The sequence below is a fragment of the Haliaeetus albicilla genome, chromosome 17 (assembly GCF_947461875.1).
Source record: "Haliaeetus albicilla chromosome 17, bHalAlb1.1, whole genome shotgun sequence".
Classification (NCBI taxonomy): domain Eukaryota; kingdom Metazoa; phylum Chordata; class Aves; order Accipitriformes; family Accipitridae; genus Haliaeetus; species Haliaeetus albicilla.
This window is the reverse complement of record NC_091499.1, coordinates 28518047-28544829: the sequence shown is the minus strand read 5'-3', so window position 1 is coordinate 28544829 and position 26783 is coordinate 28518047. Positions and strand designations below refer to the sequence as shown.

The 26783-nt window shown below is 41.6% G+C and overlaps 1 protein-coding gene across 1 annotated transcript in view; it reads right to left on the bottom strand.

Moving 5' to 3' along the window:
* CLVS2 (clavesin 2) overlaps positions 1–26783 on the bottom strand; it is a 60448-nt gene that overhangs the window by 14264 nt on the left and 19401 nt on the right. Inside the window, exon 3 of the mRNA XM_069805159.1 lies at positions 1678–1788. Within this exon, the coding sequence (XP_069661260.1) occupies positions 1678–1788 (111 nt within the window). The remainder of the gene's footprint in view (positions 1–1677; positions 1789–26783) is intronic.

Here is a 26783-nt window from a genome sequence, read left to right as displayed (position 1 = left end):
AAAGACCAAAGATAGGCTTGTCTTGTATTGCTTATTTCAGCCCATATTCCAGTCAGCTGTGGAGAGAGGGAGCTTAATACGACCATGGGAACCCAGTAACGTTCTTCCATCTCAGAAAGGATTTTATCCTTGTTTGAAAGAACAAATATTAATGGCAAAAACAATTTGGTTTATGGTGCTTTTCCAACTCAATGTTTCACTTCTTAGCAATTGTTTCTGTATAGGACCAGTACTACATTTATCTGAATATAGCTATCAGTTCCAAATCTAACAGACATATTAAAAAAATACAAAATAATTCAGGATAAACACAACAGATAAATAACAAGCCTGATAAAATCCTGAAGAGAATTCTGTTGGGTTTGGGGGTTTTTTTCACAGTCATTCATTCTGCCTCTTACGGGTTTTTTTAAAGCTGATTTTAAACTTTATGTGCTGGGCATAACTTTCACATTTTGACACTAAGTTTTGGACTCTAAATTGGTACTTAACCACCTGACTACTTCTTACAGGTATTCAGTATTGACAAAGACAGTTGTAAAAAGTCCGCGTTTCTGAGAATATATGCCACTGATTCAGGTGTCTAAACAAGAATTTAGATGCTAGCTGATAAGCACCCATGTTCAACTGCCTTGTCACTTATTTTTAATGTTGCAACACACCCATGAGCTGTATTTTACTCCCTGGTTATGCATACGCAGCACGACTTAAAAAGGCCTCAAACATATCTGGCACTATAATGTTCTTTGTTGAAGCTGTAGTCAAGAGAGTGCAACTGAATCCTGCAAAATGGGTTTTCATTTGCATATTTATAACAGATATTACATAAAAGGCTTTGTGATCTATAGTTCAAAATCTGTGAATACCAGAGGCCTCTGAAGCATAATCTGTCAGTGAAAAACAACTAAACACCAAGGATCATTGTAGCCTTGTAGACTGTGTTTGAGGAGAGAAATACAGAGTTGCTTGGAGAGCTGATCCCATTTAAAATAAAAAAAAAAAAAAAAAAAGATCATCACATTCTTTGTGGTGCCTTTGTACATGATGCTGATTGTGTTTTCCTGGATGACAAATTTCCTGTTACAGAAATAATATCGTTCTATGTGCTATCACCACCAAGCTCTAATTTAATTGCACTGATGCAAATGCTGCAAATTCAGCAACATCTCAGAGACTGCTCGGGCTTATGCACAGATGCATGCACACAAATTTCCTTTCATTGGCTTTCATTCAAATCAGTATTTGCAAACTACTATATACCAGCTGTGTATTTTGGTTCATGCTAATGTCAAGGAAATCACACTAGGAAAGGACTTCATACTCACTACCTCTGTTCTTAAAAGAAAGACACAAATAATTTTAACAGAAATTGAATAGGGTTGAATTGAATAGAATCTTAATAGAAACTGTAATGTTGGCAATATTTTTTATATAACCCCCAGGAGAAAGCATATGCTTACATTTTAAAATACATTTAAGTGCACTGCTTGACTGTGTCCTTAAAGGGTAATGCTATATAAGTTTCTAAAACAGTTAAAGATACTCTTTACAATGCAAATGTATTTAAATACTTTCCACCAATAGCAAGCTGATATATTGGGTATATCTGCTTTATTAGAGTATGATACATCTGCTGAGTACAACTGCCAGGTAGTGGACAATTAAACAGAAGAATACCCTTTTTCGTGTCTTCTCCTTCAGAAAGGGACGTATAACTGTGTAGAGGGCATGGATATACCACGGCTGATTGACGAAATGTATTCCTCCAAACCGGGCTGGAAAGCTGTCCTGTATGTCACAAAACGAATACATACAATGAGAGTTGACTCTTAACAGAAGTTGCACATGCATCAAATCTTTTTTTTCTTTTTTTTTAATGCTTTCATTTTAATAATAAACCCTAAAGAAGAAGAAACATTCTTCAAAAATTGTGTTCTCTCATTTGAGTTCCAACCTTCCACACCAAGCTGCAACGCGCCCTGGACAGAGCAGTGAGGAAGCATGCTGAGACAGCTATGGTATTCAAATAAAGGTATGGCATTTCTAACCTCCAGAAATGCTTTAAACATTTATGATTGGCCTATAATCCACTATGCAATATATTTTTTTCTTTTCCACTCCTACAGATTTTACTCATTTTTAATAGTAACCATCTCAGCTCTTCCAGTATCATCGAAGAGCACTAGATATGTCCCTCTTGTTTCCACCTTAAAAAGAAAGTGTAAATCTAAACTACTATTCAAAACATCTCCAATATTATCCATATTTCATAAAACTGAGAATGCATTAAACATTGTGCATAAAGTGTTATGCAATATCCATGGCAGTAATTCTTGTCACATAGTCAGGGGCCTTCTGGGAGATTAAATGTAAGGATACGATATCTGTATTGAAGCAATGACTTTTCTTTTTTCTTGCTGAAAACCACAAGGGGCAGAGAACTCACTAGGAAAGATTCTGATTTGCATTTTCAATTTCTAAGACAAGAGAATATGCCAGAGGGTTTGGCAGTTTGAAGACGGCAGCCACTCTGTGGCTGGAATACTATTGCCAAATTCATCGCGTGTCCTCATCTTTTGTTTGCCAGGTTGATCACAGGCACAAACAATGCAAGAAGCTGCTGCCGTCTCCTATGTTGCCTAGAGTTACAGCACTGAGCAAGGAAGCAAGAGGTGTAAACAGGCTTGTAAATTGAAGCATGTCCCCTTTTGTCTTCATGGGTTATGTCAGAACCTTCTCGGTGTTCAGGTATACAGACTTACTAAATTAATGGCTTTCATTTGAACCCTTATTCAACAGCTGGCCCACTCTAGGCAGCCACGGTAGTCACTTAGAGCAAAATCGGGTTCCTCGCAGCAGCACCAACTCCCATTTGACAGTACGGGTACAAACAGGACACGCTTCCCAGCTACACCTCCTCCTCCTCCTGCTGTGTGGATGCAGTAAAGGCAGCTTCAGGTCTGCGTCAGTGGGATCAGAGGCTCAAAAGGAGGCAATCAAATGGTTAGACAGGGCACTCTCTGCAGAGACATATTTTGCCTCCTTTGGAGATAAGAGAGCAGGCCATATAGAAGCATCCAACAGTCTAGATATAACCCACAAAGCACCATTTGAAGCATACTGATTTAAGGTCATACAGCACACAGCAAAAAAAATGGTCAAGAAAAAAAGCTATAACCACCAACCAAGAACTGTCAGATAAGGAAGGCAGGAACTGTAGGAAGGAAATCTTCCATGAAATGTTTCCAGGTAGGAAAATACTTTGAAAAAGTGCACGTGCGAAGAAACCTCCTCAGTTCCGCGAATATGTACAGACCTGTGGGAATAATGAAGCCTGAAGCACCATCAAAAGTTCCATTCAAATACTGGCAGGCACTCCTAACCCAGCGGGTCTTTACTTCAGGGTGCCACCTGTCTCCAAATCACAACTACCTGGTGGATTACCAGATGAAATATTTTCCATCAAGGAGGCGATGCCTTAACAATAATCTATGGGGAGGATGACAGCTACAGCACACACCACTAACATCTGGCTGGCCACAGCACAACAGTCAATGGAATTAACAGTCTATTTTACAGATTTCCTCCAGAAACATTTGATTAACACCGGCCTTGAAATAAACCCATCCTATTGAAAGGCTGTGCTACAGAAGCCTCGTCTTGCTAAATGCCTAGCTCCTGTCAGCGCTGACTAAATGTCAAACAGGATGGTTGATAATTTGACACGTAATTCACCCTGTTCAATATCGTAAATCCCCAAACACCTTTTTGAGAACACAACCTCTGATATACAAAAGGTAGTAAATTATGTCCCTATCACAGCAATCCAACGAATCCATTAGGAAGGATAAATCACTGGATGACACCTTAACCTTTAGTTGTGGGAGATACCGTTCATCTCCAGAAGGCTGTGGTTATTTGGTTTATCGTGACTGCTGCTCCAGCAAAGAAGTCCGGTGCAGCACGCTGTGTACCATGCACAAAAGAGCATACGGGAGAGCTGCAGAAGACATCTTTTGCTAGTCTCATCTAGATGTCTTTGAAGATATCTTCAGAAGTAACTCTGGAACAGTAACTGGGTTAAGCCTCGTGGGGGTCAAACACTTTTTATAATGTAGGCACTATGGAAGACAGCACACAAAACCAGCCATTCCTGGCTACATGCCTTCTTGCATTATTTTATAAGCTTTTCAATGAAAACAAGTGCCCCAAAACTTACATACACCAAGTTATGAAATGCTCAAAAAATGTCTCACACAGAAACTGAGGACAATTTGCGAATGAGAAGATCCCAAGAGGCAAACAGCCATGCACACACACAGATGCAGAGCAGAGTGCCAAAGGTATTTGTATTCTACCATGGGCTCAGAATGGATAACTTGTCGATTCTTGGTATTAAATTTCTAGCAAATAAAAGGAGTATCGTTAGAAAATACCACTTTGACACTTCCACCATCTTTTCCTGCATCTCAGAAACCATTTACATGGAGGATCATGAATATATGTGGAACGATCCTCAAAAAGAAGATGCTACTTGATATTAAAAGCCTATTTGTCTCAGTGTTTTTCAGCAATTCTAAAGGCATTTTCCAGGACTGACTAAAGCAGTCAGGTATTTATCAATTTCTGTGACTGAACTGAGGTGCCCAAATTCAGGAGCACTTCCTAAGGTGTAATTAGGAACCGCCAAAATTTGGGCCCTGAAAGAGAAAGGCCGATTTGGTCAGAATGATCCTGCATTGTACACAGTGCTGGGACTGGAATTCAAAAGCTGCTGAATGCAGATCCAAAACCCAAACTCAACAGCACCTGGTGAGAAAATAAAAAAAGCAGAATAAGCAACTACAGCTGCTGGAGAAACAGGTGTCAGAAGGTTGTCTGGCTCTTCTCAGGTGTATCTGACTTCCACATGGGGATTTGCCAGACAGATGGCCATCCTACACAAACAGCAGGTAGGAATTTCTTCCAAATCACTGATTCTTGTGGGGTTTCACGTAGATTAAGTCACAAGCGTGGTGACAGCCACAACTGCCTCTGTAGACATATTGCAGTTCAACAGAAAAGCCTGTAACCCATGAATCACATGAATTCTAAGTAAAAGGAATCCCATGCCAGAAAACAGTAAGAAATGGAGATCAGCCATGAAGTGATCCATGCATTTGACTGGGAGAGTAATAAATCTGATGAAGTATTACCAAACTACTAAAAAGAATGAATTATACGTACACAGCACGTGGATTTTTTCAGCATTCACAATAACCTCTGTTTGTGCAGCAGAACAGAACCTGAGCATGAACACAGTTTGGGACATGGCCACACCGCAGACAGAGGCAAGCAGGTAGTTACGGTTGGGGACCACAGACCGTGTGATACAAGCCTTACAAATGACAATTAATAGTGGGCTGCCAAGGAAGAGGCAGACCCCTACCCTGCTGTTTGCAGGACTGGGTGACTACCAGTGCCCAGCACGTTGGAGAATGATCCCAAGCAACTGCCTCTCCATCTCTGACGACACGGTTCTGCTCACTCACGGCACAGCAGTTTTACCTCTCTGCCACACATAATTCATATCACCTGCCTCCACAATCTTCCTCTCCAAGGACTCAGCTGCTGTTGCCTGCTACCGCCCTTGGAATATGCTACGAAGCCAGGTTTCTACCTGCTGGGCACCACATCCCACCCTGTGCTGGGTTTGGCCATCACCTGAGCCAGCTCTCCAGGTTTCGCAGAGGGTCCTGCTCTCCGCTGTGGCCAGCAGAAACTCTCACAGCACACATAACAGCAAAACTAGCATGCGACATTTTCAACAGTACCTAAGAGAGGAAAGCACCAAATTCCTACTGAAAACCAGTGTGTCTTCTTAGTGGTATCAGAACTGTTATCATAGAGATAATAAAAATGACCCACCTTTTTTCATCGTTACCAAATGCAAAAAAATTAAAGAACTTCTTAAAGCCCACAGCATTCTCCACTCCTTGGGCATTGTGTCTACATTTAAACCTCTGAAGTCTACTTTTAAAGAATTACCCCCTGCAGCTGAAATCAGCACTGGATTCAAATTTGCTTGCACAGCTCTTAGAAGAGCAGTCTTAGAAGCTGCTGGGACCGCTGTGTGCCCAAAGGTACGTTGGCAGCCCAGCCACATCAGGGCCCCACAAGCGTTCTGCACATCACCTCCAAATAGCCCATCTGGACTTTGCCACATACTACCACTGCAAGAGTGCTTGGGCACATATGTTCTGGGCTCACGTTTGAGGGTTTGCTGTCCTTACCAGCAGTGAAACTGTTTTTCCGGACAGTCTAGAGGCATCCTTCAAAGGACTGTCTAGATAAATGCAATGATCATGCTCACACGCTTTACTTTAGGTTGTGCTTGAGTGCTGGGATGAATTCAGCATCTGCAGGCTACAAGAGGCTACAGAGCCAAAACTGTGAAAACTGTATCTTCATAACAAAACTTACAAATTCAAAGACAGCGTATTAAATTATTAATATCTTAAATGTCACTTAAGACTTATTCCTGAAGATAATAAATTCAGGTCTCCTCCAGCTATTCCAAAAAGTCAAGCACTTCAGGGGAAAAAAAAATATCATTAAAACGAACCAAAATAGTATTTTCATAATGGAAAGCTCCACTAGACAGACACTGAAACATTCTGTCTGATGCAAGATGCAGCACAACTTAACTTAATTTTTAGCACATTAAAGAGGAAACTATGGAAAATCACAGAAAGAAAAGGCTCTGATTAGAAGGAATATTTCACTTCCTTAGTACTCCAAGAGTTGAAATACCAGAGGAACCAAGAGCCACTGCCATCCACACCATGAAAGGAAACCCAAGTCTTCCTCCCAAACTGTAACTTTCACTGAAGATATGGAAGAACAAGGCATTCCCAATACCAAACTTCCCGCAGGCATCCATCCATGACAGGGGTAATTGCAATGTCTCAAAACAAAATAACTTGTGTGTCAAGACTGATCACCTGTGCTCAAGGCATGACCTTAGACTAGGATCCTATCCGGGATGATAAAGAGACTGAAAAGTGCATCTGGGGGATTCTAAAGGAATTTGGATTGGCTTATTTATGAAAATAAACACTGGAAGGCAGATAAACACACTAGGGAGAATAAACAACAGGTGAAGAAAGATCCTTTCAAAACAAAGGACAAAGCTGACACTCAAATGAATGAGAAAAATCTCACCGTGAACACAGCCAGACTGGAAAGTGGCAGACAGCTTTGAATCATCAAACATCCAACAAGTCTGGGGGGGAATAAGCAACGTAACTTATCTTGAGATGCAAATTACTAAATTAGGAAGAAGCTAAGCTTCAGGTTGTCTGTAGCAATGGGAGACTTCTGTCCCTCTGTGTTAAAGCTCTTTCAAGTTCAGATCAAAAAAAAATTTCAGGTTTCAGTGGCGGTGAAATTTTGCTTGATCCCTGGAATAGCTGCGTTAGTGATTTCCCTCTGTAAGACCACAATGTTGTTCACGCCTAACTTGAGCTTTTCATTTTTATTAAACAATGTTGAACCATTTCTAAGACGAACAAAAAGTACCCAAGTAAATTTTTGTTCCTGTGTTCAACCATAAGAGCACTACCTAAAGGCAAATTAACATCATTCAGTGATACTGCTATGAAATAAGATTTAATTATCTAGAACTGGATGTTGTCATTTTGCTAAGAAGCTTCCAGTGAAGCAATCTGACTTTTGGCTGTCCTCCTTTTCAATTCTATTAGTCATTTTATCTTACAGCTCATATAGAAATATGTTAAATTGAATGAGATGAGAAGAGAGAGAGATGGTATCCATCCAGTGAGAATATTGCTCTTCTTATTGAAGTATCTGTTTTAATTTCAAATAATCTTCGATCTTTCATTTCAATATGCTACTCATAAAATTTATATATTGGTTAAATTCATTAGGTGGATAGGGATTTAAAAGCCATCTGACCACATGAGTCTGCATGCTTATATATAAATATAGTAAAATAAAAAATCTACATAGATTTTGTGCTTCCACTATTTGGATAAAGGGCTCAGATCACTCTCATTTTTTTAATTAGACGGGCTTGATAAAGAAAATATTTTGTATAAAACCTCTCATTTTCATTGGAAATTACTTTAGTTTTGCAAATTAACTTCAAGGGGTTTTGGCCTGATTTTTTAAAAAAGTTTTAATTAGAAATTGTGTGAAATTCTTTTAGCAATTTTTGCTTGTTTTGACAGGGGCTTGGGGTTTGGGGTATTTTTTTTCCCTTGGCTCATTTGTTTAGTTTGAACCTGGAAAAATGAAGGCTTTAATTTTAAAGAGGAAATGAAAAAAGCTGTTTTCCAAGGACAATTCTGTCTTCAACTACCAACACTGTCTGTTTTTTAATTCTAAGTAATACTTCATTTGGAATGTGAGATATTAAAAATGGGGGGGGGGGGGACGGACCCAAAAGTTTTTCACAGCATGATGCTGTTCTCCAAATTGGCAAAGCCAGAAAAACAGTAAGAAAGATGGTAGAAGTAGGTTCTTCTACACTGTTTTCTTTTCCTGTGATGAAAATCATTCTTTACAATAGGCAATTATCAGATGGTGATTTCTTCTATGGAAATTCCCACAGGGAAGAAAAAAAATCCATTTTCCAGGCAGCTTGTGAATGTCTGATTAGATTAGGATTACAGACAAATGGAAGAAAAAAAACCCACTATACTGCAAACTGCTGTGCATAAATATAGTAACAATGTTTTCATAATGTTGGTGGAATAAAAATAATGAGGGAAATTACTGTTCATAAAAATTCCATACTCAAATTCCTGAAGGCAGAAGTCTTTGGCCAGGGACTGTATAGGAGGAGATGAAATCCCACACTGGCATCTCAGCTTGTACCACCCTGATGCCCAAACAGCCCTTGGTCTCTGCCGGGACCACTGACCACAGCATTACTGTCATGATGCTTTTCATCATGCAGAAAGCCTCCCACAGCCCTGAGGTCACCTCAAAGAGGAGCACCAGTAGCTATCAGATACAACCCCCACCTTGTGCCTGACCCCTTTCAAATGTGAGTAGGCTAAATAGCACCTTATCTAGAATTGCCTTAGGGGAGCTACATTTATTTGTTCTGTTTTATTCCACCAAAATGTGATCTTTTGTGCTATCTCACATTTTCTTCATAACAGAAGGAAGGAAGAGAAACCTTAGGATAATGTTAAGACAAGGATTGAAAGAAACAATGACAAGGTAGAAACCACAGAAATAAGATAAAAGTAAGGAGCAGAGGAAAACAGGTGAGATTAAATGAAAATTAATTCAGGGAGGTATATAGAGAAATTACTATGATGCACAAGAGAAAAACATATTCATCAAGTTCCTTTTCTAGCCCCTCTTCAAAACTTGCACAGAAAGGCAGGGAAAGAGAAATGGAAGTATTCCTACATGGAGGATCCACGTTTTACAGGCACATGTCAAGACTGATTTTGCAGACCTAAACTCAAATAGGGTAAGTAAATACCACATCTTATGCCTTCCATATAATTTCTGCATATCATCCCAGTTGACAATTTCCCAGAAGAACCAGAGCCAACCTATGGATTTTTAATTCTGGATTGGCTTCAGCCAAATTTTGCAAAAAGCTACATCTGAACTGACCATCCTTAGTGGTGTATCAGTACACCTGCCCAGGCAATGGTGCCCACAGCTCTGCAGATGGACAGTGTGAACAGAGATACTAAACAGAGGCAAAAATGCAAGTTTCTTTGTTGTGGCAGCTTTCAAACAACATTGCGTAGCATTGCAGTGCCAACAAGTTACTGAGTTAAAAGATACCAATTCTCCAACCAGAATATTCACTTTTTTCCCTGGAAATTGAGAACTTCTGAACTGTTGCCTACAATTTTATTACCCAAAGCTCCTCCAAAAAATGCAACTCTCAGTTTCAGACAGGATGCATTAAAACTGGATTACCACTTTATCAGTTTCAATTGACAATAATACAATAGACGAAAACTGTAGCGATTCAAGAGTTATTTCATGATCCGTATGTTTCCTTATACTATGAGGAATCAATCTCCATCACTGCAGTAGGCACTAAGAGCAGTAATCATTTTAGCCATCCAATTTTAACCTGTCACTCCATGCAAATGAGAGTCCTGAGAATTGAACTGAACTGTAAAATTGGAGAGATACTGATTTAAGAAAAATCAGCTGAGGACAGCCACTGAGATCTAGAATGCAGCATAATTAAGCTTTAAATTACTGGGGAAATTGAATAACTGACTTGAGATCCATTAATAAGTATTATATTTTATTAAAAGTAGAGGTATCATGAACTATGCAGCATACAAATTTTCAAGAGGTCAGTTCCCAGCAGTACAAAACTATTTCCAGTTCCAAAAAGTGTTCAAATGTCTTTGTCATAGTACAGAAGGGAGATTTATTTCAGCCTTTCAGCTTCAAGAAAGCCTTGGTCTGAACTGCTCAGTTATACTTTATCTTTACAAAGGTACCTGAAAAGATACGGTTTCCTACGAAGTAACTCCACCTCAGGTTCTCTTCTTTTGCACTCCTGAACAACTACTGGTGGTACACACACGTAAAATGCTCCTGGGAGCCCAGGAATTTCAATATTGTTTGAGGGAGAACTGTCATTCCCGTTATTACTCTGGAGGATCGTAAATCACTGTTGTTGAATTCTAAATTCAGGCATCAATCTCCTGTCTTTTTAAAGACATACAAGCATGGCTGTCTCTGTTTTAGCTGCTACAGAGGAAACCCCACCAGTAAAAAACAGAGATTAACAACAACTGGGCAAATAAACAATTATTTGTTTTCTCATACATATCTAGGACAAAACTAATATGTTTATTGCCCTATCAGGACGTGCCAGTAATGAAGAAACATGATGGTAGAGTCTATCCTAAAATCACACTTTTGGAACTCTTGAAAATTCATATCCAAGGAGTTGGAAGATCAAAATCAGAAATGCAGATCTCTTCATCCTAAGATAAAAGTGGAACCCATGTGAATCTCTTCTCAGGTAGAGAAAATAACAGTAGCCTCAGTCCGTGTTACATGGACACCGACAGAGAAAAAGACCTGAACTCTAAAACCATCCGGAGGGCTGGGTCCAGTGCTGGGCTCCCCAGTACAAAGCAGACAGCAACATACTGGACTGAGTCCAGCAAAGGGCCCTGAAGATGACTAAGGGACTGGAGCATCTCTGATATGAGCAGATGCTGGGAGAGCTGGGAATGGCCAGCATGGAGGAGAGAAAACTCAGGGGGATCTCATCAATGCATATAAATAAGTACCTGAAGGGAGGATGTAAAAAGGACGGAGCCAGGCTCCTTTCAGTGGTGCCCAGTGACAGGACCAGAGGCAACGGGCACAAGTCGGAACACAGGAGGGTCCTTCTGAACATGAGGAAACCATGTTAGAGTGTACAGTTCTGAACAAATCAGACACTGATGAAAAATTGTATTGGTTTTGTGTGGCAAGGTTTTGATAGCGCGGGGGGGTTACAGGGGTGGCTTCTGTGAGAAGCTGCTGGGAGCTTCCCCCATGTCCGACAGAGAGCCCATACCAGCCAGCTCTAAGATGGACCCACCGCCGGCCAAGGCCGAGCCCATCAGCGATAGTGGTAATGCCTCTGTGATAACATTTTTAAGAAGGGAAGAAAAGTTGGGACAGACAGAAAACGGCAACCGGAGAGAGGAGTGAGAACATGGAAGAGAAACAACCCTGCAGACCCCCAGGTCAGTGCAGAAGGAGGGGAGGAGATGCTCCAGGTGCCAGAGCAGAGATTCCCCTGCAGCCCGTGGGGAAGACCATGGTGAGGCAGGCTGTCCCCCTGCAGCCCATGGAGGTCCACGGTGGAGCAGATCTCTACCTGCAGCCCGGGGAGGACCCCACGCCGGAGCAGGGGGATGCCCGAAGGAGGCTGTGACCCCGTGGGAAGCCCGCGCTGGAGCAGGCTCCTGGCAGGACCCGTGGATCTGTGGAGAGAGGAGCCCACGCTGGAACAGTTTTGCTGGTAGGACTTGTGACCCCGTGGGGGACCCACGCTGGAGCAGTCTGTGCCTGAAGGACTGCAGCCCGGGGAAGGGACACATGCTGGAGCAGTTCGTGGAGGACTGTCTCCTGTGGGAGGGACCCCATGATGGAGCAGGGGAAGAGTGTGACGAGTCCTGCCCCTGAAGAGGATGAAGCGGCAGAGACATGTGATGAACTGACCGTAAACCCCATTCCCCGTCCCCCTGCGCCACTGAGGGGGGGGAGGTAGAGAATCCAGGAATGAAGTTGTGCCCGGGAAGAAGGGAGGAGTGGCAGGAAGGTGTTTTGAGGTTTGGTTTTATTTCTCATAACCCTACTCTGGTTGATTGGCAATAAATTAAGTTAATATTCGTCAAGCTGAGTCTGTTTTGCCCATGACAGTAATTGGTGGGTGATCTCTCCCTGTCCTTATCTCAACCCATGAGCCCTTTGTTATATTTTCTCTCCCCTGTCCAGCTGGGGGGGTGTGACAGAACGGCTTTGGTGGGCACCTGGCGTCCAGCCAGGGTTAACCCACCACAAAAATACAAAAACACCGAGGTTACAAGAGGTCTTTTTAGCTGATATTTTCCAAAAACACTTCACTTCCCAAAGCTGTGCTATTTTTGAAGTTCATCATCAGCCAAAGCAACCAATGTGATGACAGACTTCTCAAACTAAATAAAGAACTGATTTGCAGGTGGACGTTAATATTTACACTATGTAATGTACTCAAGCTGCTTGGTTTGCTTGAGGTCACTCATCTTTTCATCACAAGTGCCTGCCAAACGTGCACACAGCTTATTCCACCTAAGCGAAGGCTTACCTTACTTGAAAACCCTGAAGCTTCCTATGCACCACACTCTCGGGTGATCAAGTTTCACAAAACGTAGCCACTGTCCAGCTGCCTGCAGAACACTGAACAGGCTCGGTTTCCAAAGGCTGGGAACGAGCTGCTCCCCCAGTTCTGGCTCAACCCCCACCTGCAAGCCCAGCTTTTCGGAAAGGTCACAGAGGGCAACGCAGGCAGCTCACAGACCAAGGAAAGCCTGCCACACTCAGATTAACTCCATACATTAGCAAAACCTCTAGGAAAGAAGTTCAATTTCCATTCCAAGACTGACTGTTTACTGCTACGCTCTTAGCTCTACCAACCTAATAAAGGGTGGTTGCATCTGAAAGCACGTCGTTTTCCAAACATAGCGTTGTTTAACAAAAGATATCACTGTTGCATATGTAACATCTTCAAATGTTTCTAACTGTAGTTTGTAAAATGTTTATTGCTTTACCGTTAAAATGTTGTTCAAATTGTAGCATCTTAAGTCCAATGCAGTATAATAAAACAGTTGTAACCTGTTTTTTACAGACAGCTTAAGAATGTGCACAAAAAGATCCTACTTCCTTCTCCTTCTTTTCTGCTTTTCTGATTTGGCCACCTTCTGATTTGCAGCCCTCTTCTACAGCATGGCTTAAATTTTCTGCTTTCTTATCTTTTCTGCTTCTGTCACTCCAATGTTAGCGGTTGATGCTAACAGGAGAATTAAATCCCCAGTACAGGGACGATGACATATGGTATGCCTGAATGGACTTAATGGAAGGGAGAGACACCCTGATGGCTGTCGCTTGCATCTCACCCATTAGCACCACACACCACACCATGCCATCCAGCACATACATGCTATTCGTCACACAACTGTGCAACCACCACCCACTTGTCATTCACGCTACAGCTGCAAACCTCCCTGCTGTGACCACCACGTGTACCTCAAAAGGGGCCTGAAAATACAGAACTCCTCACTTCGGTGAGAATACCATTAAACATTAAACCCTAAACAAGCTTCTGTCCCTGCGTAACTGAACAGTCAAGAGTCATTCCTCGGCAACTAAGAAAAGCGACGTATGACAAGCTGAAGCAAAATCAGAGCCAACGTTCATGTAAGTAGACATGGCCTTTTCTAACCTGTCCACTTGCAAAGGGATGCAGTTGTTGAGGGTATCTGGAGAGCATGTCACAAAGCTCTCGCACCTCTACAAAAAATAGTTTAAAGAAGCAAAACCTTCTGTTAGGTACTAACAGGTGTGGGGTCACAGCAAGAGACAATGCAGACCCAAAGTGTACAAGATTTGCTAGACATAAGGTATTTTCAACTGCCAATGAACAGAACTGCATCGAAATCTAAAAAGAATGTGTCAAATAGAGTGTGTGTCTGTGTATAAAAATCATCATGCCTCAAACATCAAATTAATCTCCTAAATAATTTATTACCATGGATAATTTGTCAGTTTCCAGTAGCCTATTCACTTTAATTTAAAACAGATTTAAGAGCTCAGACTATCAGTGTAGGACAAAAAAAGAAAGGCATTTCCTATCTAGGAACCAGAATCAGTTCTTTGTGTCCTACTGGTAGATCAATTATGTATTAGAGTTGCTGCTGCTTGACTTTTAATCCACATTAGTTCACAGACCTTGAGCAAATTTGATGTTACCATATTAAAAAGGGAAAGCACTAGAATAAGCTAGACAGAAAAAAAAGGAAAACAGATCAAGCAAGGGGCCAATTAATCAGCCAAATGCCAGCAATGGAGAGACAGGCTGCCTACTGCCAGCACACAGGAAAATAAGAAATGCTCAGATAATTCATTTAAATTCCCTTAAATGTAATAAATCCTACTTGGAATAACCATAAGATCATTTTTAATATGTTGCATTGTTACCCTTCTTTTTGGCAATTCCAGCAAAGAAATCTGCCGATGTGTATATAAGTGAACATTGTAGTACTATAGACCTATAATACCTGTTCTCATCCTGAATGAATAACATTTTGAGCCATATTCTAGGTACCAGATACCAGCTGTATGCTTAGCCATTTAATGATCCTGGCTGTGTATTTACTGAAATAGATAATTTAAAGCAGTACTCCATCCAGTCAGCTTTGCTCATTTTGGAGCCTGGCTGATAAATTTTCACATATAGCCAAAGCATTAAAAAGTCTTCCATTTTCCGAACCCCAATTCCTGCATCATCATATCCACCACAGCCTTCCAGCACTAGAATTAAAAGCCACATAAATAGTTAAGTGTTTTGTGATAAGAATGCAGTAGCTAAATCTGCCAGTACACAAAAAGCAAAGGCAACCTTCAAATTTGAGTTTACTGAAATACAGGATGGAGGGGAGGAAGGAAGATGTAAAAAAAGGGGGGAAATTATTTCAAAATGCTTGCTAGCTATTACTATAGCCTTAGGAGCCGTAGTTTGAGTGCTCTAAGCTTCCATTTTCCTACAAAGACAATGTTATTTGGTTGAAATATTTTTCCTACGGTGCACAGTATTCTCTCCTGGAGACATGAACAGATACAGCCTAGAGGTAAATGGGGACGTGAGGTGTCTGAATGCTCCACTCAATACTGGCAGCCTTCCCAAACTGAAACATTTCAGTTTTGACCCATTTGATACTTGTCTATGGAAGGAAAAAAATCTCTAGAAGGGAGACACTTTACATAAACATTTTCATTTAGTCTTGATGGAAAATCTGCGACTCTTCTTAGAAAGGCTGTAGAGTCAAGGTTATAATGTTTCTGCTTAAATTTTTAAAAGACCTACAGTGCCCTTGGTTTTGTGCATATGAATGCAGCACCTTGGAGCTATACGAACAGATTCCACTCTGTTATTTGCCGCGACCATATGAAATGCAAGCTTATGCCAGGATCAGAAATTGAATTTCATGCAGATCTGATGTGGAGAGTTACGTCATGAAATAAATCACAGTCAAGCACTAGCTGTGCATCCCAAGACACCCTCCTTATTCAAACAGATTGCTTTGTTATTTTAAGCTGTTACACTGCTGGAAACTTCATGGCCCAGTTCTGTGACTGTGACAGACCTCACCTGTGAAGCGAGACCATGCAGGTTAATCTGCAGGTGGAAGCCGCAGTGCTGTACGATGGTCATTGGCACTTCAGTAACTGGTTCCCCTCCTTTGGACTCAACTCTGCCCCAAAGCTCCAGCACAACTGAACAGGATTGGTGCGCTCGCTGGAGCTGCCAGCTTTCGGCAGAAAAAAAGCTACTGAGGTCTTGACCACTTCTATTAAGTCCCATGGTGCCCTTGTAGAAGTAGAAGCATTAACCCCAATGTTTTGGTGAAATAACAACTCGAGTAATCTCATTCTGCCTGTCTAAATTCTCTCTCTACTTTCAGCTGTCTCCAGCATTTTTACTGCAGCATTCAGCTGCCTCAAAGTGTCACCAAGCACTGAAAAACACCAGACATGGCAATTTATTCTATGCAAGATGTGATCGTGTCATCACTACAAACACTTAACACTGAGAAGATCCATAAAAGTTAATAGCAAGTGGGTCTGCTGAGCTCATCTCCGTGACATTCCCAGTCCTGCTCCACCAGCCTGCAAAGGTGAGTGCAAAGATCTCCAAAACAATGTTCTTCACATACAGCTTGCTCACTTAAACTCACTGTGGACTTGCGCTAGCTTGACAGCATCAGGTGTACTCCACAACCTCTGACTACAGAGACAGTCCTTGCCCTACTAAAATGTACCATGAGAAGCACCAAGATACACAAAATAACATTTCACAAAACCCAAGCAGCATCTATACTGCGCACTTAACAGCACCCAGAAGCATTCATGGAGGAGAAACTCCATTATCTATATTGTGAATCTCTTAGAGCAGGTCACAGCTACCTAGCACTCTCCCAAACAATTTGGAAGGTAAGCAGAAAGTGGGCACCATTGCCAAAATGCTCTTTGGACATAGCTATCTGTTTAGGTTAACAAAAACATTAGTAGCCAGGACATAGCCACTCCAGCAGTAGGGAGCAGCCCTGGGCATGTCTAGTTTATTAGTACAGACACAGTCACACTCTCTTAGAGACATTCTCCACTGGCAGCTGCCATTATAAAACAGCAAGAAACCCATAAAAATATGAAGTAATTTTAAATTATTACACCTCATACAAAGCAAACATATTCACTTTCAAATGTAAGCTATACACCTTTTAAATTCTATTGATTACACAGATTAAACCTTTTAAATGCCACTAATTAAACAGAGTGGCTACTCAAGCACTGTGAGGTCTATTGTGTAAATACATATTAAGGAGTCCTGGGAGCCGTTTCCAACCACCATAGTGACCTCTGCTGAAGAGCATTTTTTTTTTAATGAAAATTAGTATTACACAAATGCTTCTGTTCATATCATCTGTTGTTGAAACTTCTGTTGTCCACATTCTGTAGTCTGAAATAGAGACTAGAAATGGCTGCAAGATATAAACAATTCTCCAGGCAAAATATTTATAATTATTACTTTCTTACCCATCAGGTCTTCAACATCCTAGTTCCTTTCCTACAGCACTGAGCAATGCACTGTCATTTATATTTAAGGTAAGCGTCAAGTAAGTTCTGTCCATAGCCCAATTAACACAGCAGGTAACTCACAGGTTTCAACCTTAAAAGACTGGGATCAATAATGACGTTGGTACCTGGGGAAAGTGAGGGAGCAGAAAAAGCCCAGCTCTGAACATCAGCCACAAGCGCGGGACACCAGTGGTTACCGACCGGCAGATCTGGTGCGAGCACGCAGGGCTTCTGGAGAACCTCAGCCACAGCAACATAACTAACAGCTTCTGAGGAGCTGGACTCTGCATCAGATGAGGATCAATTAATAGATCCAAAGTAAATCATAATCCACGTGTAAGGTTTTAAATGTTGACACCAATAGGTATTTCTGATGGTTTTAAGGACTAACTCATCTGGGCTGGGAGAGTCTCCTTTTTTAAAACAACATACCTGTCTGGAAACAGTTCTCCACTATTGAACAGCTACTGAATGCTTTTTCTGTATAAGATGTTTCATAAGCATAATAACAAAAACAATTATCCCCTATCATTAGCAGGGTGAACAGCACAGCCCCAACAGGAATAGGAGCTAGGCTAACAGAGAAGCTGAATCCGTAGTAAATAAATAATGTGATCAAGACCTTTTCATGGTTTTGTATTTCACAGGAAAAAAATCAATTTACAAGTATTTTATTTTTTTGAATAAAGCTCTCCCTCATTGTGTTTTTTTGACATAAAAGTAAATACAGATGTAGATGTGCTCCCAGAAAAATTAAATTATCTTTTCTAAAGTGCTATTGTTAAACAAGTGGTGACAGGTTAATATAAACCAGCATCAATGCAAAAAGCTTGCAATGTGCGTTCCACTAGAGCACGAAGCTTATAAAATAAAAACGTCGTGGCATGATTAGCAGGCTGTATATAGTTTTATATAGTCTACATAAAATATCATTCTTCCCTGATCTGTATCTATCATGCCGAGGTGTGTTTTTCAGTACTACACAAAGCAGTAAAAATTACAGATGTTATTTACTATCAAAGCATGTGCACAAGTAAGTGCATCATCTACCATTGCTGCAGACAAAAAGTACTCCCAGCAAAGATCATACTGCATTGCCCTCGACATGGCTCCCAGCCAGGTGGAGAAGATATTTTTCCTTCAGATGTGGGATCTGAAATAATGCCTGAAGCAAGAATCAAACCAGAAGCCACAATTTTGAAATTCCAGCAAGTAACTCTCTGTCCAACCTGGCAGTCCTCACTTTGTTTAAATCCGCGTCCAATTCAGCTCTGGTTGATCTCCATGGACAGGCGACGGCCGCCAGCTCTCGGAAGCTGCAGGAGCGCGGGGGGATGCACCAGAGCTCGCAGGAGCCTGCGGACGGGCGTCGGGGAAGAAAATGTGTAAAGACGCAGAAAGACAACGACGTTACGGACGGGGAAAGTTCGGAGCTCCTGCACTGGAGCATCTGGTCTAGCTCAAGAGGACGGAAAAGGGCAGCAGAGGTTTGGATCAGTTTTGGTGAAAGGCACCCGCACGCTCACTGCGGGTAACCTCTGAGCCTTTTCTGCAAGGATGGAGAGCAGCGTTCATTACCTTACGTGTGTTAATGAGAAATGTGATTGTTAAATCTAATTAAAGCTGTTTAAAAGCTGGGTTTGATTCACTGTTATGTAATACTGAGGGAGACGAGATCTATTTTAGGACTCTGAAAATGAGGGCAAAACAAACGGCACGCACAGATCCGAACCTCTATCCCCGAGTCTCACCCCCAGTCTGGACCTGGCCTGGCTCCCACCACGCTCACCTGTTACCTGGGAAACAACCCAGGGATTTGACTTTTCAGCACCAACTCCTCTAAATGTACTCCTGATGACATTTTCTTGCAGTGACAGCTCCTATTTTCAGCCGTCCTTCTCCTTTCCTTTAGCGTATAAACGCATTACAGTACCTTTCACCGTAAAATAACTCACTGTTCATCCCATCTCTATTTTACTGTTAATGCTCAAGAAACACAATGCCCTCAGTTGTGCATTACTCATTTACTCTGCCTCCTCCCCAGTCTCCCCATTCCATGCAAACTGTCCTCCCCAGGTTTCAATGCTGTAGGTCCCCTTTCACCATCCCAAAGGCTTCAGCCCTTATTCCCTGCTCTCTTCCCACCGAACGTCATCCCTGGAGAATTCCCACTGTCATCCCTGTGCCGAAACGCACGTCCCTCCGCTTGTTCTGTCTTCCACAGCCAAGCCGCACTCGTGATACTACTTGGCTGAAAGCTCACTAACAGCACTAAGCTCAAATTCTCTCCGTTTTTATTTTCTGTAGGGCTGCAGCGATCCCCACAAAGCACTCAGCTAGTAAACTCACATCCTTGGGATCATCTGTAAAGTCCTGTTCTCCTCTAACACCATGGCTTCCACTTCAAGACCAACACTTACCATGTCTTCCCACGCACAATGTTGTGGGGAACCTGGCCCCTCTACTAGTCTACTGCCAAGCTTTTTCTTGCCTAAAAATTATTCAATTTAAGGGTTGGGCTTTTTTGATCAATTTGGGTTTGATGAGTCCAGGGCTGTGAATTCCATTCCATGTTGAAAGGATCAAACCCGAGAGAGAAAGGACAGGAACGCATCTTCCAGCAGTAAAAGCAGAGAAGGAAACCAGGCTGACACTATTTGGGTGACCAGAATTGCGGTCTGTGTGAATCCTGACCGAATCTGACTGAATCCCCTTTTTAGTGTTTATTGTGTGTTCAAAAGAAAATCAAGCTTCTGAACAAGGAGGGATGAGAAGCAAGCAACACCTAGCCCGACGTGATGCACTAATAGCAAAACCACTCTGAAACAGTCTGCTTTGCAGCAAAACACGTCTCCTCCAACACAATATGTGACTCAAAGCAGATTATGCCCGGGCTTCGCTGCAGAACACGGAACAAAACGAGTTATCCTAAACCAACCTTGCCGTCAGCCTGCGACTGATGCAAGCTCAGGAATGCCAAATAAAAAGCCGAAGAGCGTGCCAGGGCTCCACTCGCTCCATCCGGCCTTACCTCAGACAGAGGGACAGATGGTGCCAGTGACTCAGAAGAACTCCAAAAGGCTCCCATCTCACAGCAATAACCTGTGTCCCAGCCCTGGGAACAGTCTGTCATCCATGCAAGTGGTATTTTTCAAGGACGTAAGGGTGGACTTGGTGCTGGTAGGAAAACACGACAGAGCGCTCTCAGGGGCAACTTCTCCTTTTGCGAACTGGGGAAAGATAATTCTATTCTGCAGTTTCACCAGTGTGCTCCTACATGTCAGAAGGCAGGGCCTTGGGAAATAACGCTTGGCAACATAAATTACAGCTTAGTGTACTACTTTGGCTAAGTTAAAATTGTCAAAAACCTTTCCAGGAAGGAAAAGCCTCAGGGAAAGCATAAAAGTGTTCTAAGTAAGACTTCATGACTTAAGAGGAAATCAATCCCAACTTTAAAATCTGTTAAAAAAAAAAAAAAAAAACCCTCCAGATTCTGCTTTTCTATTTTCTGTTTTTTTCAATTAATGTATTTGCAAAATAAAACAAAACAGTTGTAGTTCTCTTCCCTACCGACTCTTTAAAATCTTTCCCATTTCCAAAGTGTAAAATGATGGCTTTCCCATTTCTAGTACAGGAAAACAAATATGCAATTGCAATTGTACTTTTCCCAAGAAGTGGCTGCACCACAGAGTGAACAAACACAGGGAAGCACTGGCTCAATATCTGGTCCCAGTCAGGGGCCAAGACTGATTTAGGATAAGGAAACAGGAGACAGAACTTTGCATTGGTAGACCAAGACCTGGGCAGAAATGAACTGCTGAGAAGACCTGTGCCAATAACAACTACAGTGACAGTATCCTTAGAGCTGCAATGCTGTAATGACATAAGCACGTTAAGGTTCGTGGGGAAGAAGAATTTTCTCTTATTAGACAAAATAGCACAGAATGAGACAGTTACATGTTGACCCAAACTGCTATTCTAGGGGGGCTGTTCCACCATGAAAGCTTTAGATGGCACCTTTATGTCCCTTAACAGTGACACAGATACTTCTACTCTTCCAATCTCAGCTCAGTGCACCAAACGCTCAGGGTCACAGCCCCATTTCCATTTGCTCTTCCGACTCCAAGCTGTTTCTCAAAAGACCCTCCTAATCCACCTTGCTTCACATGGGCCCCAAAGTACTCTGCCCTCAGGACCTTTGTCTCCTCCCCATGTGTCAGCCTAAGTGTGAGTTCTAACATCATCTCTGTGCTGGTAACTCACATGGAGACCTCTTCTTCAGCCCCCTCCTGTACAATAACTTAAAATTGCAGCCTGCTGCTCTGAAAAATGTCCAGCTAAAGCCCAATGTAGCTAGAAGAAGAGCTGCTGAACTTGCCACCCTTACCTCCATTCTCAAACACGGTGCATAGCAGAACCGAGCGGTTCATCATATTCAGGCCCCAGTCTCATATTTGATTTTGACCTCTCTCAAGCCCCGCACATCTCACTTCTGTTTACATCCTGCAAATTCTTCTTTCATGGTGTTTCTTAGACAATAAATGGGGCTGAGAGAGCATGCTCACCAATGCAGCAAATTATCTTTTTTTCCAAAAACACAAAGGCATGCCTGCCTGGTTTTTTTTTTCCGAGAAGACATCAGTGCTGCAAATGCATGTTTTTTTCATCTCAGTCCTCATGTCTGCTTTCCTAGCCTGTGATTTAACGAAAGATTAAAGACTAGCTTATGAAAAGTTCACCACAGCAACTGCTGATGTCACTGGGAACTGGATTCCCAGTTGGGGCTTAAAGAAAGATGAGGACTGTATTGATAATTGACAATATTTCTGACGTTGTTCATCTAGCTAATTAAGCCACAACTCCACGCCACCACATATGCTCAAAACTGAATGAACAGAAAATGTAGCACCATTCATATGCTTATCTGTTGGTGTTATATAAATTTAGCCCACAGAAATTAACTGTTCATGGAAGGTACAGATTATTTACTCCTCTCCCATTCAGCAGCAGAAAAACAGAATTATTCATGCAGCTACTTCCTGATGCCATGCCTTTGATTATCCTACTGAACAAAAGCATGTGCATTCTGCCTCAGAAAATGAACCTAAGTGCTATATCCCACATGCTGTAAAATGAAGCAAGGTTTTTATCCATTTAATTGCAAGCACATTTAAGCATTGAAGGAAAGGAGACACACATTATTACTAGCTTGGACAGCTTTGCATGTAAGACACAAGTAGTGATTCTCTCCCTCGCCGTGTTTGCCATCTTTTTTAGAAGAGGTAAAATTTCCATGTACGTACAAACACAAGAACAAAAAGCACATCTAAAGTCACCAAATTGTGCATGTGTTCCCCTTTTGGCTCTTTCTGAGAGTCAAATTTTAGTAATTTTAGTTACTGCTAAAATGCCTTTATGGTAGTTTGTTGCTTGCTCCATCCTCCTACAGCAGCCCCAAAGCGGTGTACTGAAAGGCAGTCAGCCCCATGGCATGGAGATACACCCAGTAAAGGAGAATACCTGCCACAAACCCAAAATTCTCAGGGATGGAACATAGGGGGTGTTCAGGACTTTAGCAGATATCATGAAGAAAAAATGCAGTTAGAGGAGGAAACAAAGATCCATCACACACCTTTAAGAAACTCTAGCAATGAGTACAAAGAGTTATGCTTTGTGTATCTACTGTGGTTACAAGTACTTGGATGACAGGAGTGAGAATGGAGGCAGACGGACCATCTTCTCCCCGCATTTAAGTGAAAGCCCTGAGACCTGGGACTGTGCCCGAGTCCTGGACACAGAACCGAGAGGCTGCGCAGTTCTGCTACACCGTGTGGCTGCCATCCTCAGGGAGGGACATGAGAGCTCATTACAAAAAAGCACAAGGTTGTCAAAGGGGAGCTCTTAAAAGAAGACATTTACAGGCGCCATATGAAAGTAAAACAATTCATCAAGAAGATTTAATGGGACAGAATATCAACAGGATGAAGAAGAAAATATATAGTAAGGCTCACCTTGCAAGTAAGATGCTGCTCAGTTTGATTTCAGTCCTACAACTTAAAGCGAGAACACACATGGTTGAAGTTGTTCCCATGGATCGTCAAATGGATTCATTCTTAATTGGCTTTCCATGCAGCTCTCTTTAAAGGCTTGAGTGCTACTTTCATTTGGTACTGCATTGATTTTCTCTGAAGTTTCCTCCTATCATGGCTACCCTGATCAATTAGTGTGCTATAAATAGAGCGGTCAGATTCCTTTCACCGGTCTCATTAAATTGCACCCCTGCTGAATTTCTGTGGAGAACAGAATTAGATCATACCGATAGCAATATAGTATGAAGATGCCCTCAGGATTTCCAGAGAAAATCAATTGCTCAATATTCCTAACAAAAAGCTTTGAAAAGCATGAACCAATAGAGCTCAGCTAATGCCCAAAACATATGTCAAACCTTGCTTGCAGTTGTGCATCCCTAAAACCCCAAAAGATAAAGGATGGGAAAATAAGTGGTTAAGGGGCTCAGCCAGTTCTTCACCGATACATAATCCCTCATCAATCATGACTATTTAACTGCATCCCCTCATAATGGATATATGTTGCTGGAGGTATGCAGCTAACCTATATAATTCTTCTGGAAAGCAGAGTAAGGATTCAAGGAGGAACACAGTCCCAAGGCATGCTTGGTGCCTGTCAAAGTCACTGTGTAACGGTGGTGTGCTTACCGACTAAAACGAGCCGGACGGATAATGTCTGGTGGTATGATGTGGGCTAATTAGTGCAGGGGTATGTCAGCTATGACTTCAAAAATGTTAAGCTTTATTTTGTAATGGTATGGCAGTATGGCTTTTAAAAATTTGGTTTAGAGATGACATTTTACTCAGTGAGATTGGAAGCAGCCATAAAATGGGAAATGGAATTGTCTGCTTTGAAGCATATCAAAATCTAATCTGAAGGGCAGCTTTTAGGTCTCCACTCCGCCCTACACCCTGCCCCATCCTTTCATACCTACCCTGTCTCCTCCTAACATCCTTTCTCTCCTCTTTTCTCCTCTGTTAAGCACTACCATTCAAAATCTTTTCCATCTTCCTGCCAAAATGAAGCAAAATTTTCACCACGGACTCTCCTGCAAGTTGAAAATCCCTACTGCAAAGGCTGGGGTTTTGACTAGTGCACTTGAATTAATGAATGTATCCCCTGTGTCTATATGCACTCAACTGGTGTCTGGAGTATACGCTACGGGTTATTTGTATGAAGGTCTGAAGGACGCACCGCAGACCTCAGAGGACTGGCTGTACCTCGCAAAGGCTTTGCGAGAAGAACACTGGAGGACTACCAATACTTGATGATTTATCCTGGACCCTTCATACTCAGCATGGTGGCTTTCAGCCAGAAGATGCAGTGCTCTAAAGGATACTTTCAGTCAAAGAGCTTAGCGCAGGACGAAGGCACCTCCGAACAAACTCAGAAGATTTTGTGGGTAAGAGGGCACATTCAGTGCAATATCAGGTAAGACTCAATGACAACTGCAGTTTAAACACACCTTTAGGGAGGCCCTCTCCACAATCACAGCAGAACCACTTTCTCCTTCCAGAAAATGTTTTCTATGGGGGAAGTGCAAAGGGTTGCAATCCAGCCCTCAGACAGAAAGCCCTCCCCAAAATGATTCTAACAGATATAACAGATTCTTAAGAACCAACTTGGAAGAGCAAGGTATTAACAAACACATTTTAAAATATAATCTTTAATCACTGATTAATCCCTGTGTGGCATTGGAATCAGCCCCATAAAATAAGGGGGCTGAATACACATTTTATAGTCAGAACTCACACCTACGCTGTGAGGGACAACATAAAATGCAACCCACGAGAACCAGCAAGCACCCCGACATAGCCAGAACTGTTCTGGGGGAGATGTTGACACGAGACTTTCTCAGTGTCAGGTGCTGCATTTATATTCTTTTTTCTTTGATTGAATGTACACCCAAATTTCCACCAATAGGATGATATGTGCAGCCACCTCAGATTTCAGCCCATATCCGTGTTTGGATATTCATTATGTATAGACAAAACATTAGCGTTCATTCCTTTTTATTACAGAAGACAGTGGAAAAGAGTACAAGCACAATTTTCCCATTCCACATAATAAGAAGTTAGAAATGCTTTTTTAAGAACTTACTTTGATCTTTACAAAATATGCAGGAAATGACTGGAGAAATGCAGTTTGCCTGGGGTTTTGGGGTGGGTTTTCTTGGAAAAAATATATTATCCAAGTTGGAGTATGATGCTTTAGAAAGAGTTCATACTTAATTTTTTCTTAAGAAATATAATTTTCCTTGTGTGTTATAAATCTAAATTTTCAGTTCCTGAACTACTTTAAATCACCAGAGCAGCACTTATTTAAACATAGTTATGCCTATTAAAACAAATGAGAATTGAATTGTCTTAATTTTTTTATGATTATGAAACATGAGATGAGAGAAACCATCACCAGTCACGTAATTTCACATTTTTATGGTGCTTCCCCCTAGAGAGGTTTCCCACGTTTGTTTTTCAACATTAGTGAAATATCACAGCCGTGGTTTTCCTATGCGGCAATCACTTATAAAAAAAGTCAAAATTTTGCTTATAACCAAAGTCAAATGGGATTCATAAAAATAATTGTCATAGGAACTGAACACTTGCTAAGAAATATAAACAAAAATCACAAAAAATTGTATTGTTTTGGGGAACGGGCACTGAAGGCTTGGCTGATACCACAGGCACTATGTGCAAAGGCAGTATGTACTGAAGACAATAACATAAAGCCAACTGTGCACAGCCTAATAAGATCACAGAGGATTTATGAGCATCACAGAAAACATAGGTTAGACTGATTTCAGAAAATAATTCCAAAAATGATCCAGCGTATCCTTATGAGGTAAACCTGAAAGATGTGTATATGAAATGGATTGATAACACAGGCAATTTAGACAGTATCAAAAAAAGTAAATTTAAGCTCCCCAAATGAAGAGGATCCCACTGATTTTCACATCTCACCATCTCTAGTGGCAAAGCAGACAGGAAGAATGTCTCCAGGTCCTGATTCCAGATCATTGCTGTTGCAAATAGATACTCCATCAAACAATTCCTTTCTTTGTGTTACTGAGAGTCTCCTGCTTTGGACCCAACAGCACGTGATGAAATAGCAAAGGGTTTTATAGGAGGTGACGTTTTGAAATAGAAAAATCAGAATTAATGCCGAGAGGAAATCTGAAGAGCAAGAAGTCATAGAAAGGTTTCCAAAGAATGTGTCAGACCTGTCTTCGAGACTTTAAATTAAATTGTGTGAAGTACTAGAAAATATAACGCATGAGATAATCTTGCCTTTGCAGAAAGGTGAGCTAAGATCTTAATACA